Below are 21,915 nucleotides of genomic sequence, written 5' to 3' on the forward strand. Positions count from 1 at the left end.
TCCTATTCTCATTTCCGCCTATTCCCTCCTCTGAGCTTCCAGTTTGACTGACTACGTTGTTCCAACTCCTACTCACAGCCTGGTGCACTATGCAGTTTCCTCTACACTGGCAGTAGCCTCCCTGTTTGACCACCTTGCCTCCTCCTCCTGCTCCTTCTAATCCTTCCCGTTAACCATTTCTTGCAGAAGGACAGACAGTAACATTTCACAACCATAGCTCCCAGCACCTATTAAACTGAAGGATAAGAGACTGGCTTGCTAGTAACAGCAGAAAGAATTGAAGAATGATCACTTAATAACTATTTCTTTTGGTTTTGTAATCCATAACCTCTTCCTAGAATCTTGTCATTTACTTGTGTCTTCTCTATGAGAAGCCCAAATCTTCCGTATTTCCTGCAACATCGTATTGCCGTAACTTATTAATGGAAAAAGTTTAAAAGGTGTGGAGTTATTATTTTGGGTTTTATTTTTGAAATGACTCATACCTAAACCATTTGTCAACTCTGTGACCTGATTGTCCCTCTCTGAGAAATCACTCCCATTTAGATGAGTCTGTGTAAATCATTTATTTGTATGGTTGCTGACTATTATTACAGGTTCTAAGACTATAACAATAACTTCTCATTTATAAAAGCTCAAGAGATCTCTCCCACACCCTTCTTCCTCCCTGCAGCCTCCTGGTGGGGTTTATGTCAGCTCTCAGTGAAACTTACCACCAAAGGAAATGATTGGACAAAAGGTAGAATTATTTATATTTGAAACATTATAGATGATAAACATCTACACATAAGCAGCTACTTAAATTACCATTTAAAATTAGAAACAACTTCCTTTTTTTATTTTTCAAAATAGGAGATTGACATCATCAGTAGTATCTAGGAAACTGTATTAAAATTTTAAAAAGTAAATCCTTGACAGCTCTGAAGTTTCTCATTCAACTCAGTTGAGGGTGCTTCTGTCCTAGAGGAATTCCTCACAGTTTTTTTTAAAAGGGAAGGCTAAACAGAATAAGGACAGAATAAAACAGGGCCAATTTAAGTTATATCTTAGGTACTGAAATCAGGAAAGTGAAGAACAACATCAAAAAGGTCTCATAGAAAGTTGTGTGCCCACAGACCCACCTCTGCCCTCCACTGGCTCTCCCACTAAAGACACATTTATTTCCAGAAATGTGCATCCAAAAACGAACGTCAAATAAGACTCTGACTAAACCAGCTGCATTTCATTTAGCACTACACAGGGGCAATATGCGTCATCAAAACTCCCAGTTAGGATCTTTTCTTTAAGGGGTCAAGCAAGAATTGGACAGAATCAGATAGGACGACATTCCCCAGAGGACTGAGAAAATAAAGGCTGGGAAGGCAAAGGTAGAAGGGCAGGAGTATGGTCAGAATCGCCTCTGAGCATCAGAGATGATCTATTCCAGTTGCAAAACTTTTCAGCAGTAGTTTTCCATTCCCTGTGGCAATTGCATCTGTGTAACACAATCACTATGTTCTTGCTCAAGCAAAGGTGAGCAAAAACACCCTATTAGTATTTCCCTGATGCCGAGTGATATGGAGCACTTTTTCATGTGTCTGTTGGCCATCTGGATGTCTTCTTTGCAGAAATGTCTGTTCATGTCCTCTGCCCATTTCTTGATTGGATTATTTGTTCTTTGGGTGTTGAGTTTGCTAAGTTCTTTATAGATTTTGGACACTAGTCCTTTATCTGATATGTCGTTTGCAAATATCTTCTCCCATTCTGTTAGTTGTCTTTTGATTTTGTTAACTGTTTCCTTTGCTGTGCAAAAGCTTTTGATCTTGATGAAATCCCAATAGTTCATTTTTGCCCTTGCTTCCCTTGCCTTTGGTGATGTTCCTAGGAAGATGTTGCTGTGGCTGAGGTTGAAGAGGTTGCTGCCTGTGTTCTCCTCAAGGATTTTGATGGATTCCTTTCTCACATTGAGGTACTTCATCCATTTTGATTCTATTTTTGTGTGTGGTGTAAGGAAATGGTCCAATTTCATTTTTCTGCATGTGGCTGTCCAATTTTCCCAACACCATTTATTAAAGAGGCTGTCTTTTTTTCCATTGGACATTCTTTCCTGCTTTGTTGAAGATTAGTTGACCATAGAGTTGAGGGTCTATTTCTGGGCTTTCTATTCTGTTCCATTGATCTATGTGTCTGTTTTTGTGCCAGTATCATGCTGTCTTGATGATGACAGCTTTGTAATAGAGCTTGAAGTCCAGAATTGTGATGCCACCAACTTTGGCTTTCTTTTTCAATATCCCTTTGGCTATTCGAGGTCTTTTCTGGTTCCATATAAATTTTAGAATTATTGTGCTCACTTCGGCAGCACATATACTAAAATTTTAGAATTATTTGTTCCATTTCTTTGAAAAAGATGGATGGTACTTTGATAGGAATTTCATTAAATGTGTAGATTGCTTTAGATAGCATATACATTTTCACAATATTTATTCTTCCAATCCAGGAGCATGGAACATTTTTCCATTTTTTTGTGTCTTCCTCAATTTCTTTCATGAGTAGATATCACCTCACTCCAGTCAGAATGGCTAAAATCAACAAGTCAGGAAATGACAGATGCTGGCGAGGATGCGGAGAAAGGGGAACCCTCCTACACTGTTGGTGGGAATGCAAGCTGGTGCAACCACTCTGGAAAACAGCATGGAGGTTCCTCAAAATGTTGAAAATAGAACTACCCTATGACCCAGCAATTGCACTACTGGGTATTTACCCTAAACAATAGCCAAACTATGGAAGGAACCTAGATGTCCATCAACAGATGAATGGATAAAGAAGAAGTGGTATATATACACAATGGAATACTATGCAGCCATCAAAAGAAATGAAATCTTGCCATTTGCGACAACATGGATGGAACTAGAGCGTATCATGCTTAGCAAAATAAGTCAAGCGGAGAAAGACAACTATCATATGATCTCCCTGATATGAGGAAGTGGTGATGCAACATGGGGGCCTAAGTGGGTAGGAGAAGAATAAATGAAACAAGATGGGATTGGGAGGGAGCCAAACCATAAGTGACTCTTAATCTCACCAAACAAACTGAGGGTTGCTGGGATGAGGGGGGTTGGGAGAAGGGGGTGGGGTTATGGACATTGGGGAGGGTATGTGCTTTGGTGAGTGCTGTGAAGTGTGTAAACCTGGTGATTCACAGACCTGTACCCCTGGGGATAAAAATATATGTTTATAAAAAATAAAAAATTAAAAACAAAAACAAAAACAAAAACAAACCCCACCCTATTAGCTCCTCTGGGCTTCCTTTGGCAGGTACAGATGGTATCCAACATGCCCTTTTCAGACACAGAAAGAATAAGTCCTTATTAAGAATAAATTCTTATAAGCATTAACACTTCTTTGGGTTCAATAGGGACATGTATTTATTGTGACTACAATGAAGTACCTGAGAATTAAACTCAATAAAATGGATTCTGGTACTGAAAAAATCTGCTTTTTGACTTAGATAAACATCAAAGAATCTGTAGCAAATGAAGATCAGGGTAAAGCAAAAGAATGGCAATTCTTCATGGACTATGTCCTAGTCACAATTCAAAGCCCTTTACCTTTATCAACTCATTTCGTCCTTTCAGTAACCCTATTAAGATGGGTTCTATGATGATACCATTTTATAGATAGTAAGGATGCTGAATTTTCTCATCAAGAATGCTGTTAAAACTCAAGAAAAAGCCATAGGAATGTTTGCTGTTTTGTTTTGGTTTGTTTTGGTGGTGTTGTTGTTATTTTTGTTGTGTTGTATTAGTTAGCAAGCACTTGTATAAAATTTACAGCACGGCAGGTACTGATCTAAGAATTTTCTAAGTATGACACTAACTAACTCATTTACTCTTGATGATGACCCCATGAACTAGATCCATTTATTAGAACCATTTTGAAATTGTGGGCTTTGAGCCTCAGAGAGGTCAAGCAATCTACCCAGAGTCATATGACTGGTAAGCTAGAAGAGTGGTGCCTTGACCCCAGGTAGTCTCTTTTGAATGTGCAGTGGGAAAAAGATCTCATGCAAGCAGGTAATGCTTAAACATTTCTTGAATACTTAGCTAATATGCTCAGTTTATTGGGTGTATGTGTGTGGAAGGTGTGGGTCATGGGAAAGAGAGGTTGAGGAGGGGAAGGTAGGTGCTTATCCTCTCTCTCTCTCTATCTTTCTCTCTCTCTTCTTCTCTATCTCTCTCTCTCTCCTCTTCCTAGACCTTGCCAAAGACTCTGTTATACCTCATGACTAGTGTGAGAGCTCACGCTTTCTCTTATGGATGTTACTGTCTAATATACCTAGTAACGATGATAGACGAATCCCTGGGGTTTGGAAACTGAGATATGAATGAAAAGTCAAAGTCAATTTCAAAGCTAATAGCTAAAGTTAACAGTTCATATTTTAGTTTAATCAGTAATCATCATACTTCTTCACATTGAGCAACAAAACCAACTAAAAATACACTAAATTTCTACTCAACTGTCTAAGCATACATTTCCACATAACTCTTTAGACAGTCTAAGTTTCACATAAATCCAACCTGGAAACAACAGCCTCATAAAGAGGAATTGCCCCTAGGCCAACACCAACACCACCCTTGATTCCCATGTAAGGGAGGGAAATTAACATTCATTGATGAAGTTTTGAGCATCTGGAAAAGCCTTTGGCTGAGAGGCTTCGTCTCATTAATAAGAGAACCTAAAAATATCTCAAGTAGAAGAGAAGTGGAATCTGGTGCTTTGAGATAGAAAAGAAAGTAAACAAACCTGAGAGGAGGAAGTTGATTCATCCAAAGAGAAAGAGTGAGGTATTAGGGGTTCTTCAGATGGCAGGGAGCATACTCCACTTCTTCCTAATTCCTTTGGGCAACAAGACTGCAAATAGGCAGGTGTGCTTGGCTCTGACTGCTATATATAGGCCAGAAGCTCCCACAAATCTTCTATTAAGACTTAGTGCTCCACCGAAAGAGCCACAGGTCTTTGTATGGACCCATACGCATGGGCACAGAACAGAAAAATGGCAGCCATAAAGAACATAGTGCCCCCCAACTTCTGGCAAGTAAAATCCCAGGGGTACCTGGGCAAACCTCAGAGAGGAGAGGGAACCATTGTTCCTACCAATAACTGAGACCGAATTTCTGGCTAACAGTGACAGTAGGGGCCTGAGTCAGATTTGATTTTATTTAAGGGAAAAAATACTATATTTTATACATTCTCATGAAGTTAGACATGGAGGTAAATTGTACATTCTCTCTCATACCTTTTGATTGTCTGGTATTTACCTGTTTTAGTAATAGTTTTACTTGGTTTAGTAATAGTAGTAGTCGTAATAATAAACCAATTTCTCATGTCCTTTACTCTGAGGTAAAGTTGTAAATACTTATAGATGCAGGATAAATAAAATGACTTAAACTCTGGTGTGGTCAAATCTGATACTTGCTCACCAAAATCCATGCTTCCCTCTTCTTCCTGGGTATACAGACAGAATACCCTTCCCAGGATTCCCTACAATTACTGTGGCCTCACAACTAAGTTTTAGTCAATGAATGTAAGAAGAAGTTAGGTGCATCATTTGCAGATAGGTAGCCCCCTTTATCGGTGGTTTTGCTTTCCACGGTTTTAATCATCCAAGGTCAGCCCTGGTCTAAAAGCAGCTGGTCTTCCTTCTGGTGTGCTGTCAGAAGGCCAAAAGTAGCCTCATGTTACATCACAATGCCTATGTCAGTCACCTCACTTCATCTCATCACAGAAGCATTTTGTCAGCTCTCATCATCACAAGAAGAAAGAATATAGTACAATAAGATATCTTCGGAAGGAGAGAGAGACCATATTTACATAACTTTTATTACAGTATATTATTGTACATGTTCTTATTATTAGTTATTGTTATCTCTTACTCTACTTAATTTTTAAAATAAACTACATCATAGGTATATATGTGTTAAAAAATGTGGTATGTATAGAGTTCAGTACTATCTGTGGTTTCAGGCATCCACTGCAAGGTCTTTAAATATATCCCCCATGGGATGAGGTCGAGAATGGAGACTAAAAAGCTTCCCAAGTACATACCTCCATGATCTCTTCTAGTCTGACCATATAGAAAGGGGATGATCCCAAATCATCATAGTGGGAATCTACCCTTCAAAGATATTGGAGGCTTTGTTAGTCTTTATCACTAAATGACCTTGAGTGACAAAGAATGAGCAGAATCTCTGCACCAACAAGAGCATTCACAACACTTGAATAGGCAAGAAATTTCTTTTGTGCTAAGCCACTGAAATTTTGGGGTCTATTTGTCACAACAGCTAGCCTGTTTCTAACTCAAAAAACTAGGGTGGCTGGAATAGCAGCTATAAAAGCAAACTAATTCCTTCTCACCTACATTCATGACACAATCATGAATGTTCTCTGTAAAGAACATCTCTCAAAATTGTAGAAAAGATATAAGAAAATGGTAGCTTAAAATCCATTCTAAAGTTCATATTTAGGCTACCTATAAATGTGTTTTGTTTGCTACACAGAGCATTCTATTTTTTTTAAATTAGTTGCCAACATAAGTGGGGAAATTTCACACAAAAATCTGGATTTTCATCTTCTGAAAAACTTGATAATCTAGCCAAGTTGGGCTTTAGTCTCCCTTTTATGGAAGCTATGCCCCCTCCAGACCCATATGACTTATTCTGGCCATCTTCCTTCTTATGCATTACTTACTTGGGCTCTGAATGCAATTGAATGTTCCTGTTGAATTATCATAAAGAACTGGGGATTTAAAAAAATATGCAATACCAACTAGACTATACTTAGAGTGAGTAACGATTATTTTAACTATTTACATGCTACATCCTTGGCTTCTTTTGATGGGGCTTATAGAACTAGTCATATAAAATCTATAACTGCATTTGTTGACCTGGTATTACTGATAGTTTTTACCCTCTGATTGTATCTCTTAATATTCCCAATATAAAGTCCAACATGAAGTCTCATTCAGAATTAACTCACTAGAAAATAATTAATAACATCCTTCCCACAGTACAATAAGAACTACTCATCTATCATTTTCTCCATTTTGCCTTTGGCTGTTAAGAACATCATAGCTATATTTCTGTTTCAAGTATACTGCATGGGAAGTTATGATTTAAACATGTATATTCAATTTTTCTCCTTTTATTGCTATTTTGTTTTAATATATATTCTCATTTATAGTTATTTATGTACTTAAAAAATTCATCTATTTCATGCATACATTTCTTGTAGCCTATCTCAAATTCTTTGTGAAGTTAAATAGAGTATAAATAAATAACTATGGTTAAATTAAACATTATAGTTAATGTTTAATAACAGTATAAAATATATCAGGAGAACATAAAGTTTAATATTCATAAACTACAGGCCATATCCATTTGAGATATAACTTTTTTTTGCTTTTGTTTCTTCACTAGGGAATTATTAATAAGTAATTTCTTAGTATCTTTTCTAGGTGATTTGCTATCAACTAGAAGGGCACATTTAATTTGCTTTTTATTTATTTTTATTTTATTTATGTATTTATTTATGTAAGATTTTATTTATTTATTTGACATAGAGAGATGACAAGCAGGCAGAGAGGCAGGCACAGACAGAGAAGGAAACAGGCTCCCTGCTGAGCAGAGAGCCCGATGCAGGGCTCGATCCCAGGACCCTGAGATCATGACCTGCGACGAAGGCAGCGGCTTAACCCACTGAGCCACCCAGGCGCCCCTTAATTTGCTTTTTAAAATTCACATTAAATAGCAGCTATCACATACAGATAGATTCTTATATTTATTTGGTCATTCATTCAACAAGGTATTTATTGAACTTACTTTACACCAAGAACTATATGAGATTAAAGCAAAGTCTCAGAACTGGGGAATTCAACTAACGGAGTAGAAGTGAGCCTAAAGGAAAGATTCATAGAATATGCAGTAGAGGGAATGATAGTTACAACCTGAGGAGTCCAGAGAGACATGTCAGTTGGGGGAGATGTACTCCTGGTTTTGAAAGGCAAGAAGTGGGTGAAGTAGCAGAAGGAAGGGTCCACCTTGGGAAGGGTTGGAGGCCAGAACCTAGGGGAATATTTAGTGAGTCCTAGATCCTCAAATCACTGTCATAGTTGAGTGTCAATTGTCAGTAGAAGGCAGGAGACAAGGTCAGGAGTTCAAACTGTCAAAGGAAAAGTAGTAAGGATCTGGTCAAGGTCCTTACCTGACCTTTACTCTCTTACTGTTCATAAGCAGCCACTAAGAGATTTAAGTAAGAGACTTGTATCTTTGAATCTGCAGTCAATGGAACCAACTCTGGAATCAGTCTGATTACTTCCTTTATGATTCACTGATTTCCTTTGGTAATTATGCATTTCAGAAAAAAATTAGTATAACTTGAAAAAGTAGGTATATTACGTTAGAGGCCACTGAAATAAACTTGAAAAATATGGTAAAAAGAATGTAAAGGCAGGAAAATAAGATGGAGCAAGTTCGGAAGTTTGGTTCACACAGTTCATGTCCTGACATCCTACCTAAACACTTGTTAGAGGTAAGGCACAAAGAACTTGACTCTCAACCTTCTGGTGGTCAAAATAACCATTTATAGAGACAGAATCCATGGAGTAAAAGTAAGCCCAGTGCTTAATGAAGGTACCAATATTTGTGGGGCAGATGGCATACTCTCTAATATAATAATAAACTTCCTCAATAATAATCTGACAGTAAACAATAATGAGCTTTATAGGACAGGTGTTTTTTTTTTTTTCTTTTCTTTTTTCTTTTTTTTTTCCTTTAAAGATTTTAGTTATTTGAGAGAGAAAGAGCACCAACAGGGGGAGGGAACAGAGGGACAAGCAGACTCCTGTATTGGCAGAGCCCAATACAGGCCCTATCTCAGGACTCCAAGATCACGACTGGAGCTGAAACCAGGAGCCTAACTGACTGAGCCACCCAGGTGCCCTTAAGAAAGCTTTCCTATAAAGTCTTCCCAAACTAAGTTATTAGCATCATGCCATACGTCTTCTCCCACATTTATTGAAAACATTTCTCAGGCAACTTGATACAGTGTAGGAATTGGCTGTCTGCTGACCTCACTTAATTGAGAAAGGATTTTAGGATGTCTCTCTAAAAGAAAACATGGACTTTATTTCAGGCACTCCTCTGTGATATGCTTTCTCTCATCCAAGCTTTTTAAACCTAAGTATGGAGTGATACTACTGGTTAGACCCTAGAGTACAGTGAAGCCCAGCTCTCTCGTAGAAATGGCCAACTATGCTGGGGATATAGCTGATATCCTTTCTTGGAGATTGTGGGACCTGAAATGATACTTCTTGAATTCAACTTCCATTCATCCACTCACCCACTGTCTGACTGACTAAGTCATTTGACCCCTACTTATTGAGAACCAACTGAGGAGCAGACATCAGGAATTAGATGCAGGCTCTACTCTTAGGAAACTTATAATGCAGAGAAACAGAAAAATTACAAGGAGATAGTTCTACCAAAGGCTTAAAAATATATTCACCAGGGAAAGAATTGAGCTGAGAAAGTGCTGACAGAGCACAACCAGATTCTCTTCAGAAAGTAATTTTGTCTTTAACTTCCTAGTACCCCCTATAAAATAAACTGGCAGCTAAAATAAGGTACTTTATTCTATAAGGCTATTAACCACAGTACCATAAAAATGGTGAAACAGTTCATTTTAGAATAACTGTTAGTAGATTTTTTGAACCTTCATATTTGTTGGGCACTCTGCTAACTGTTTCATACATGTCACCCTACTTCACTTCTAAAACACCCTGTGAGGCCAAGTGATGTTATTAGCTTCTCTCCACAGATAAGAGGAACAGAACTTTAGGAACCTTTGCCAGGTCCTTCAAGTCCAGGGACTGGCTTTTGGTTACTACCCTCTCTCTGGCAAGAATCAGATAGTGGGGCCTTTTAAAGAGCCCTCATGAACTATATCAGTACCTTATGTTTCTTTGTAATGGAAAAGTATCATTCTCACGCATCTTAAAGTGATTTGAATTCTTAAGAAAAAATAATGAAAATATGATGTATACTAGATTCTGTTAACAATAGTACAGTTTGAGTTCTGTGTGAGCATTAATGGCTAGATTAATGCAGCTCAGAATCAAAAGTGAGAAAATGCTTTGTGTAATCATACATTATTCCCATCTGGTTTTTTGACAAATAGATGGAGATTATAACAATGACCTATATTGGATGTTTGGACCTCTAAAATTTGTGTATTTCTTTGATAAAATGTTGGTGTGAGAAGTACATGCCTATCATATAAGGCACAAAAATAAATGTTTGAAGAAATGCATAGGTAGCTAATAGGTATTTACAAAAAAAAAAGTGAAAGCATTATACTCTGTATCCAACTCAGTGGCAAAACCAAGATCCAGCACATGCGATGGTTCTAAAAAGGTGGAGTGGCACGAATTGTCTTTGGGTGCTTATTCAGCTTAAACTTAGTTATCATCTCTGGAACATGAAGAATAGCACTCAGATCTGGTTGAGGGGAAAGTGAGCCTCTTAGACATCAGCCAGAATCTAGGCTTGCAGGATGTGATCAGACTCATGCCTTAGGTCACTGTACCTCCAACTGCCCTCATTAGGAGATCTAGCAGCTAAGATTAGTGGTTCCCACAGTAATTTATTGTGCCTTGGATTTCTAGGCAAAAGAAACAGAAAGATAAGTTGAATAAGATCCTGATGGAGATCCAAAGTTTTATTTTGAATATCACCTCATCAATATTTAGAATTTAGTTACTTAATCACATCTTACTAGGCCAGGTCTGTTTGATGGCTCAAAGTTCAGAGAGCACTGATTCTAAATTACAAGCATCCTGCTGGTGTAAAGTGAGAGTTCAGACCCTTTCCCCTTCCAAGCCCACAGAGAAGTTTGGTAGTAACATTCATCCATGGTATTTGAAAGCCTCTGTTACTCTTCTCTGATTTTTAACCTCTCTAGCTCAAGCATGTGGGAGATGAACCATGGAATAACCAGGTATGGGATTCAGAAGAGGGACCACATAGTCATCCAGTCCAGACAAACCAACCAAAGAAGGTGGGATGCAGAGAGGGTTGACTATAATATAATCAACTAATGTGATAAAAATATTTCTGAGATTTATTCCACATGCAACCGTGTGGTGTTCATAAATAATCATAGTGGAATTTTCCATTTTGATTAACATGTCTGGCTCTGAAAGAATGGCCCATAGGGCAGGAATTTCCCCCATTGCTCATTGGCTTCAGGTAGGTAGGGCACCATGTGCTTGTACCACCAAACCCTCTCAGGGTAATTAATAGCCACGAGGTCTATAGAATACAGTACAGCTAAAAGATCATAAAAATGAATTTATTGACACACTGGCTTATGCATGTAGGCATATATATTCAGCAAAAATTCTGATTTAAGTGTGAAATTTTAAAATGTGAAACCAAACTTATGCATCAGGGATCCTGAAGTAAATATACCTATGTTCGAGTCTTTACTTTGCCACCTACTAAGAGTTTGCTGTGAGCAGGCTTCTTACTATCTCTGACTCTCACTTTCTTCATCTGATAGAGGAGTAGTAATACCTGCCTCACAGGATTGTTGTGGGAAATGAATGACATAATGTGGGTGGGAGCATTTAGAAAACGGTAAATCGTTAGAGTACTCTAAGGTGTATTCATTACTGTCACTTTATCTTAGAATTAGTCATGACAAGCTTTGGAAATGAAGTGATACTTTGAGTACATAGAAGTATGGGATTTGGATGGGAAGAGAAGGGAGATTGTTCCCATTTGGCTCATCAGTTCAACAAACATATCCTATGTGCCATAGTCCCAGCTTGCTGTATTAAGAATCAGGCCTAGAGATGTTTCACAGAGGTAGGAGCATGAGGACAGAGAGGTTGGCCCCCAACAGCAAGATGCTGTTCAAGGATTCTGATTCTTATAAAAATAAAGGGTCCAGGTTGAAAGTGGTAGGCTTTTATTGGACTGTCCAGCACTTCTCAGACATTAGCCATCATCACAATCACCTGGAGGATTTCAAAAGCACTATCGCTGGGTCTGCCTCCAAGTGTTTCAGATTTGGGAGGTATGAGACGAGGCCTCAAGATCTGTATTTCAAACAAGTCCCAGTGACTCTGATGCTTCTAGTCCCGGGGCCACTCTTTGAGAACTACTTGGACAGCGTAAGAATCGCAACTTCTCATGTCTAAAAACCTAGTGTGATTCTGACTAGTTTAAAGAAAAAGGGAATTTCTTCAAACTGTGAGGATTGTTGGATGGTTCCTAAAATGCACAGGAATCACATTCAGAAATAGACAGGAACTAGAGCAGTTTTGGTGCCAGCAGCACAAACCCCTTCATCATGCTTCTTGGACCGGGGCATCACAGAAATATCACTTCCAGGTATTCTTCCTCTCTTGCCTCACCTGAATTAATATTCAGAATCTAATTGGCTTAGAGATGATGCCCACTCCTCAGCTACTATATTGATAGGGAATTTTGAATTACAGACCCTCCAAGACTGTGCACGATGAAAGAGATGTAACTGAAAAGGATATTAGGGTACGATTGCCAGATATGTTAATGGATGCTTTTGTAGCCAAGAAACACAATAACAACAAAAACAGTCCATGTCTTCTATCATACTAGGAAAAGACCAATTAACAGAGGGCCTGGAATCCTAGGAGAGAGGAGTTTGCTTTTAATCTGAACTGAGGGCTCCTGTAGATTCTTAGAAGGCATCTGATAGCTTCTTTGGAGGAGGAAAGGAAGAAGTGACATCAACTCTTCAGGAAAACTCTGCCTTGGGTACCCACGGTGGGCCCTCCCATGCCTTGTTTTCCTGATTCCAAGCTTCAAGATCTTTATTGCTTAATCTTTATTGCTTCCAGGTTTAACTATGTCCTAAGGAACTCTAAGTCAGGAACTTCTGATTTCAAAGAAATACTCATCTGTCCTACAGCTTGAAGCATGCTATATAATTCATTGGAATGGTTTCTTCTTCTGGATATTCTTAACTTTTTTACTTTACTAGAAATATGTCAAGCATACAAGACAGTGCAGAGAATAAGATAGCACTTGAGTATCAACCTCCTAGTTACCCAGATTTTCTCTTTTTGAAATAATCCCATCGACTATGATGGAACTTTTGACCATGGTCAGGTCTTGGGGGATAGCTAGAACAAGAGATGGGTTGGCCATTGAGATGGAAGTGAAGCAGGGAGGCAAAACTCTGGGTTACTGCAAGTAATCAGATCAACAACAGAGTAGATAGACACGGCTAAGTACCTATACCCCCAAATACTAAAAACAGTGAAGCAGTGGATTCAACAATTTGGAAGGCACTAATTTTAAAAGGATATTTTTCCTTAACGTACCTAGTCCTGATTCAAATTGCCCTGACATGAACAATTACCTTTGAGCGATTATAAATATTTGCTTCAAATATTTGTTTAATCTTGTGTAGATCTCTAAGTAGATAAGTAATCATGTGGGAAGGGCTGATAAAAATGCCTCGGGCAGGTCAGCCCTCTGGGTGGCTGGAGTGAGTATTCATATGTGCACTTATGACCCTTTGTAATCTTTGAAAAGTGTAAGCTGTGACTACATAAAGTTAATGAGATGAGATTTTAAGCTTCCAAATAATAGTAGTGACAACTCAGACTGAAATTTTTAGGCTTCTGTCTTCTCTACATTTTATAGCTATCAATTTAATTATATGAAAATATAAGTCACCTTTTGGGTAACAGGAAAGCAAACTCTGAATAAAAGAAAGCCACAGGTTGTTAATTTTCACGTTAAGACCATAATTTTCTTTGGATGTTCTTCTTTCTTCTTTTGAAATAGGGGTTTTGCAGAACTGTATACTCCTTTTGCTACTACTTTTTCCTTCTATTTCCATTCTAAGAGATCATTACTTTTTGTCCTGTCCTTGTTATACCTTGAAAGTATCATGTTCAGATTATGATAACACCTTATGTAACTGTATTTTTAGGAAATAAAATTTAAAGTAGATGCCTATAAATACAGAATAACTTTGTTTTTAATTTAGCCACTTTAGTAATTCATTTCAGTGAAACCTGAAGAGGGTATTGAGCTACACCCTGTGAGAGGCATAAAGATAAAGAGACTTGCTCCCTCTTCTCCATGAGCTCACAGTCTTGGGGAAAGGTAGTTCACATTGCTTAATTCTCGTATGGGTCATAGTGTGACAAGTGACAAAAGACAGGTATAGAGATGTGCTATGAAAGTACTAAAGAAAGAGATTACTTCTGGTTGGATGGTCAGGAGAAACTTCCTGGAAGGAACAATTCTGATGAAGAATGGGAAAAAAACTGGCATTCTTCATCAGAATTGTTGGTGGGAACTGATATTCCAGATTGAAAGAAACCATGAGCATAACCCCTAGGGCAGGAATGCATGGCATTCTTGGAGTCACAAGATGTATGATACAGATGTGTGATACAGAGAAGTCAGGGAAGGGGGTCAGAGCCTCATTTTCAGTGTGATAAATGCCACGGTCAGGAGGTTGGACTTTATTCTAGAGTAATGGACAACCATTGTCTTACTCTAGGCTTTGAAATGGGAGAAATGACATGATCAGAGTAAAATTCATTTCAGTTTAGCAGATATATTGAGTGGCTGTAATGTGTCTATCCCTGTACTTGCAGTGATAGTTACAGAGACACACTCTTGATGTTGCTCTCAATGACCTTTGAGTCTAGTAGGGGACAGATATATGAACAGATAATATCAACAGAAAGTAGTATTTTGAGCTAAAATAGATGTATGTACAGGAGGTTATGGGAGCCCAAAGAAAGTAACCTGGGGGCTAAGGAAGAGGTTGATCCCTGATACAAGTCTTGCAAGAAGAGTAAGAATTATTTGGATAAAGAGCAGAGGTAGGAAGAGTCCAGACCAAGAGAACACAGAGAGTAAACTCACAGGGCATCAGCTGGCATGGGATGTATAAAGAAAAGACAGAAGTGCCATTTTATTAGCTTATTCAGTGTGTGGGGGGCAGAGTGGGAGTAGAGTAAGAGTGGAGAGATTGGGGTAGGAATGGTCCTTTGGAAATCTCTTACAGGGCAGAGGCAGGGAAGCCAGATGACTACTACAGGGTCACATCCTGCAGTAGTGTGACATTGAGGAGGCACAGCCCAAAAAGGAATTCCAAGCTTTATACATGACTCCTAAACATTTAGGGGGATTTAAATATATACTGCCTGACAATTCCTATTAATATTCTGTTATTTCTTTTTTTTTTTTTTAGTTTTTTTTTTTCCTTAACATTTTAACATTTTTCTTAATCATTTTTTTATTAACATAGAATATATTATTTGTTTTAGGGGTACATATCTGTGATTGCTCAGTCTTACACAGTTCACAGAGCTCATCACAACATATACCCTCCCCAGTATCTATCACCCAGCCACTCCATCCCTCCCACCCTCCTCCACTCCGGCAACCCTCAGTTTGTTTCCTGAGATTAACAGTTATTTCTTAATATTAGGCATCCCTAGAACTCCCAGGATCCTACTAGTGTCCTATCTCAGAAGGACCCTCACCCCATCTACAGAGTTCTTTTCTGACCACCTTGGTCCTTCAATCCCTGTTCTCTTTTCTGCTGCCCCAGTAGGTTTCATCCTCCCTTTGAACATTGCTCTTTGTCTCTGTTTGGTTTTCTGCCTCCACTCTGCATCTTCACACATGAGTTTTACCCTTTCTGTGCTCTGCAAACAGGACTTGATGGTGTGAGAGCAAGAGGATTACATTGTGATTTGGGTTAGGGGGACAGACAGCAGGAGCTTCTGCACCTGAATATGTTAATATTGGGGGGCCAGTAGCAATAAGATGAAAGATGGTAGAAAGAGTTAGGGATATGACAGTATGATGGAATAGAAGACGTAGAAGTGAGAAAACTTTCAGAAACATATCCATAGCCTGACAACTAACTAAATGTGGGATGGAGGCAGAGAGAGGTAGGATTTTAATACTGGTTGGTAGTTTGGATGTAGAATAAACAACAGCGGTGTGATATTATTCACTATTGTGGGGATCCAAAAAGAGGGACATATTTAAGAGATAGGATTAGAAGATTATAAATTTGACCTTGTGTATGCTGAGCCTAAGGTGTCAGCAAGATACTCAAGTCATATGTAGCAAACATACTGCTTTAATTTGATGCAATATGCTAGCAGTCTCTAAACCTTTGTGCACTCATGGTCAAACACCCTTGGAAGAAAATATACTATGATCCTCTCTTGGAGATTGAGTATACACTGATAAATCCTGCAGTAACTAAACCCATCTAACTTAACTTCATTTCCAGTGCCCCTCCCATTTTTTTTCCCCCCAGAATACCTATTAACATCATTTGGAAGGTTATTTTCAAGGAACCACATTTTAAGAAATTATTATAGTCCTAAGGACCTGTAATTAGGGGATGATTAGGATCGAAAGAATTTGATGGGGGTGGAGGGGGTTGTTTATTTGCATGGAAGTGAGAGTTGCAGCATTATGTACTGATGAATCACTCAGAGTGAAAAGAGAGACAAGCTTGCAGAAAGAACTTCTATAAACACCATTTGATACCTGAAATGGCGTGTAGAGAATACAGTTTGGAGAGACAGCAAATTGTGCTTGCAAAAGCATGGGTAGAATTGACATGTGTGACAAGTGATCTAATCTCTAATATTGTTTTCCTACCTGAAAAATAATGCCCACCCTGTTGGGTTGTATTGAGACTTAAAATAGAAAATATATGAAGCACCAATCACATAATAGACACAAAATCTACTCTCAATAAACAGTTATTAATATTTTCATTTAAATCTTCTTGGTGGGTTGAAGCAAAGCTTTCGCAACCACCCTGCTCTATTAAAACCTAACTTTGAGCAGTTACATAGCAGAAATCTCCATTGTGGGTATCCATACCCTAATACAAGAAAGTAATCCCATTTCAGACAAGCCCAGGCCAGGACCAGCATGATGCAGGAATAGACTCCCCACAAGCTAGGCAATGGAAGAAGACACCACAGGAATTTCCTAAAGGCATCTGTGACTATGGTTTTGTTTTGTTTTGTTTTGTTTTTTAAATCCGCTTTGCATGAAGAGACGCTGGAAGCTAATATCAGAACCTTAGTGAACAATCTGCTCTCCTTAACAAATTTCTGAGTTAAACCTTCCCTGGGCAAATGGCCTGCAGCCAGTATCAGTCTGGCATGAGAAGACTTCTCTGACAATAGTCATTATCTGGCACCCTCAGGAGCAGACTGGGGTGGGACCAGAGGGTGGCATCTGCAACAGAAAACTGAGCTAATGAGATATACTGCTGTCTGAATAGGTCACCATGTCACAAATGCAGGCCTTAATCATTTTCACGCTTGGTCAGTTGAGCATACAAGGCCAAAAGAGTTCTGAAGTTAAAGCTAAAAGCTCTGCTAACCGCCACAGCACATTAGCTTTTCTTTCTCTGTACCCAGCCCCCAGTCAATTACCATGATTTATCCAGATTAGCTTATTTCAAATATCAAAGGGATGGTGATGAGAATTTGTTATTTTGCAGTTATTTCTGTAGGACTTCTGGGCAGCAGTCCCTCAGGTCTCAGATAGTATAAGACCTTGATGTTATTCAGATTAGCCGTTTAACATGACCAGCTAATATACGTAATCAGGAAGTCCTCCCCCAGCGCCCAACATATGATAGAAGAAATAATTGAAAAGAGGGTGAGCAAGTCTTCAGGGAAACTTGTAAAATATTAGAATTGTTCAGATCCTTGGGAAGGGACAGAGGCAGGGTGACAACTGGTTTATGTGTGTGAAACATGAGAGGATCTTGTGGCAGGAGATGCTCATTCATTCTCTGAGTGAAGATAGGCCAAAGTGTCAATGAAATACACCCTAGAGGGGTGCCTGGGTGGTTCAGTGGGTTAAGGCTTCTGCCTTTGGCTCGGGTCATGACCCCAGGGTCCTGGGATGGAACTGAACCCCGCATCAAGCTCTCTGCTCAGCAGGGAGCCTGCTTCTCTCTCTCTGCCTGCCTCTCTGCCTACTTGTGATCTGTGTCTGTCAAATAAATAAAATCTTTAAAAAAAAGAAAGAAAGAAATACACCCTAGAATTTCATACAGCCTCTCTCAGGGGAGTACTTGCAGGGAAAATGAACAGTTCTGCATCTCTTATGGTCACCTGTCCCAAGAATTACTAGACTGGGGCAGAATGAATGCACACAATACAGTGCTACTTGAAATGTGGTCCAAAATTGGCAACATCAGCATCACCTGAATCTAGGATCATCTGGAAGTACAAATTCTCTGGTCCTAACCAAGGCATGCAGAAATCAGAATTTCCAGGCAGTTTGTTTCTAAAAGTTTCCCAAGTAATTCTCAAAACACTGAAGTTTAAGCAACATTGTTCTAACCCTGTATTCAATGTGCCAATCATTTCCACTTTCATTCATTCACTAAACCTGCCTGGTTTCCTCATCTTTCTACCCTTAGTTTCTTGTTCTCTTATCCTGGTGGTCCCTGATTAGACCATGTGGTTATAGATAACACATAAATTTTATAATTTTTACCATCAGCAGAAATCAGCATTCTATTTATGGAAAGCAACTTCATAGAGGCAGTAAAAATACTGATTCTTAGACTTGTGATTTGGTATGCAGCAGAAAGACAATAGTTAGAACTTCTGAAAAATGACTGTTCATTCCCAGGATAACCGTGATGTAAGTTAAGGGATTAAAAAAGGAGAAAACCACTTACATGGGCTGTAAGTTGCTCTTGGGAAGCTTTTACTTCAGCTTGTAATTTCTCAATGCACTGAAAAGGAGAAAAGTTTAGAAACAAAGAGTATAACTCTTCCTTTTACATATTCAAAAGATTCCAGATAGAAATAGATACTAGTTCTTAAATCCAATGAATGGCAGCACTAACTTGCCTACATACTTTGGAAATCACCATTGAGAAATCCTTGCTCCTATCCCTACCTTTTGTCCAATCTATTGACGAGCCCAACAACAAAGAACACAAATACGCTAAGATTTAGGAAATGAGTGAGAAAAATAATGTTGAAGGTATTGCTGACCTACTTTATATTATATATACATATGTATAGGATCAAATGGGTTTATACCTACCTTTGGAACATATGGATATGTTTTTGTGTGAAAATATATATATATACCAAAAACGGATACAAACCTATTTGAGTTGAACAAGAAAAAAAAAATTTTTTTATATAAATGCCCAGAGAATCCAAGATTATTAACTTCTTATCATTGATTTAAGTGCATGATAATCTTCCTGATCTATTTATTTTACTACACAGAAGCTATTCATTGATTAAGTTCAACCCGAAAAACAAGGAAACATTTGTGTAGTTCGTACCACTTACAAGTAAGTAGAACATTCAGCTAATATGGTCCAAGAGGCTCCATATCAAACAAACTTTTAAAATATCACTAACAAAATTAATTTTTATATGTGAATATTCATCAGGAAATACAATTACATTTACCAAATACAAATATTTTTATGTGCCATCTTGAATTTAAATACGAACTTCCAGCCTATCCAGAAAGGACTACAGAATTGTCAGTTCATATAAGTTCAGGTAACTTTTTAAGAGAAAGGTTATTTTTTCTTCTACAACATACCTGGTCTTTTGCAAGAACCATTTTTTCATATGGTTCCCCACTGTCTTCCTTATGGTTCAGAGTCTCTAGTTTTTCCTCTAGCCAGGAAACTTGCTCAAGTAGTTTTGCTTTTGTTCCTTCAGAGGCTGCAAGCTAAAGACACTTCTTGTAAGTAAGGGCGTGCAAATACAATGATTTTTTTTAAAGCTCCTTTTAAAAGTCTAATTTTAAAAGTCTAAAGGAGCTTTTAAAAGCTCCTTTAACACTGGGTGTGGTGAAAAAAAAATAAAAATAAAAATAAAAAAAAAAATAAAAAAAAATAATGAATACTGTTTTTCTGAAAATAAATAAATTGGAAAAAAAAAAAGAAATAAAATCAGAGTTTAACCACAAAAAAAAATAAAAAAAATAAAAGCTCCTTTAAAAGTCTAATTATAAATATTTTGCATACCACTTATATCTATTAAATATGATAATGCTTTCTGGAATATTCCTCATAGCTGACAAAGATTAGTATAGAGAGATAAGGAAATAATGTTGATTTTATTTTTATTAATAGAGATCTTTCAGTGTAAGAGATGAGACTACATGGTTACCATAGGCAGAGCAATTTCTAGAGCAACAAGCTCAACACTCATCTTTCTTATGTTTTAAGATTATACTCTATTTGTACAGCTGAAATCTGAATTGTGGCTTGTATGTTGTTCTTGGAACTTAACTCTTGGGGGACTATAGCTCTTTCGAAAGAGTAGGGATTCGGACTGCCATGAATATTCACCATATAAGCAGCTGAAGGGAAATGCAGGAATTTCAAGGTAAAGTCTGATTGAAGGCAGATCTATGCTAAAACATAAGCAGAAAATGTCTGGGTGACGGTCTTCATTCTACTGTTTGCGGATGCCTCTTGAGGAAAGGGTAGTTTGATTCCTTAATTCCCTTGGAGAGCCCCTGGACTAGCATTTCCTTTCATTCAGACTGCTTATTGTGCATTTTCTCTATAGCTCAGCAACAATTCTGAAAGAGCCTCTGGAAAGGGACACACACCTTGTATTCATTCCAGTTCCCAGTGTGTCCTTGGAGGCATGAACTATCTTTAAATATCTCTTTCATATGACTCCAAGGGTCGCTGTGAAGCCTACTGTCTCATCTTGAAAAGTGCAGCAAGTTTTTAAAGACAGTTTACCAAATGGGGAAGCAGAAGCTTGAAGAGGTTGGTCTCCATGGGAATGAGGTGGACACATCACATATACGCTGGCATAGATCCAAATCCACTCATCCTCGCAATTATTCACTTTACAGTTATTTGTTTAGTTGTCACTCTCCACAGCCGTTGTGTTATGCACTGGAGATTCCGAAGGGCAATGTGGAGGGCCAGAGGGGCACTTACGTGATCAACGGCTAGCTACACCTTTCAGCTCTCAGTGACATGGGAGACCCGTAGTGCTCCTCAAGGACAGCAATGCATTTAACTCTAAAGTACATGATAGTTTAGAGATGGAGCCTGGTTTTTCTAGGCACCCTTCTATTTATTCCACAGTACAGTGTAATGGCTAAACACACAGACTCTTGAGTCAGACCGTTGGGGTAAACATCTCACTTTCCTATTTACTGTCTGTGGGATTTAAGCAAGTTTCTCAGTCTCTCTGAGCTTGATTTTCCAATCTGTAAATGGGAATGGAGATGAAAAGAATAGTACTTGCCTCACAGGTTTGTTTTGAGGATTATATGGGTTTATGCAAGAGAGATACTTAGAATAATGCTCAAAACATATCCTGTACTCAGGACCTATCATTGTTATACTTTCTTCTACCTCCTCTAGATTACAGTAAGTATTGATAGGGATTTTATTCAAACATTTATTATTTATCAAATTATAAAACAACGTATCTGAAGACATCCCTGCATTTTTGAGTCAGTTGTCCTAAACTCGAGCTGCATTCAGTTCACTTACTTCCTGCAACCACTCTAGTGTTCGGGGGAAAGGCCTCACTAAATCTGGCAATTTTTTTCTCTCAAATACAGTTTTTTTCAGGCTGGCCTATTTTATTCTCATTATCCTCCCTGACCTTTCATTGACCAGTCACCATTTGGTTGTCTGTCTTTTAAATCTACGTTCTATTGTTTTCAGGCTTTTATTTGTTCACTCAAGAGATATTCATTTATTCACTCATTTGTTAAAGAATATTACATGTAAAACTTTAAAGGTAACACATGAGAGTGATATTGCTTCTATGCTCAAAAAACTCACACT

General features: G+C 38.2%; 1 protein-coding gene across 1 annotated transcript in view; it reads right to left on the reverse strand.

The window, feature by feature from the left end:
- Positions 1–21,915, reverse strand: part of CCDC192 (coiled-coil domain containing 192) — a 171,422-nt gene that overhangs the window by 124,660 nt on the left and 24,847 nt on the right. Inside the window, exons 3-4 of the mRNA XM_044228135.1 lie at positions 19,686–19,817; positions 18,793–18,849 (exon numbers count right to left, since the gene is read on the reverse strand). Of these exons, the coding sequence (XP_044084070.1) occupies positions 18,793–18,849; positions 19,686–19,817 (189 nt within the window). The remainder of the gene's footprint in view (positions 1–18,792; positions 18,850–19,685; positions 19,818–21,915) is intronic.

This window comes from Neovison vison, chromosome 1 (genome assembly GCF_020171115.1).
Source record: "Neovison vison isolate M4711 chromosome 1, ASM_NN_V1, whole genome shotgun sequence".
NCBI classification, from domain to species: domain Eukaryota; kingdom Metazoa; phylum Chordata; class Mammalia; order Carnivora; family Mustelidae; genus Neogale; species Neogale vison.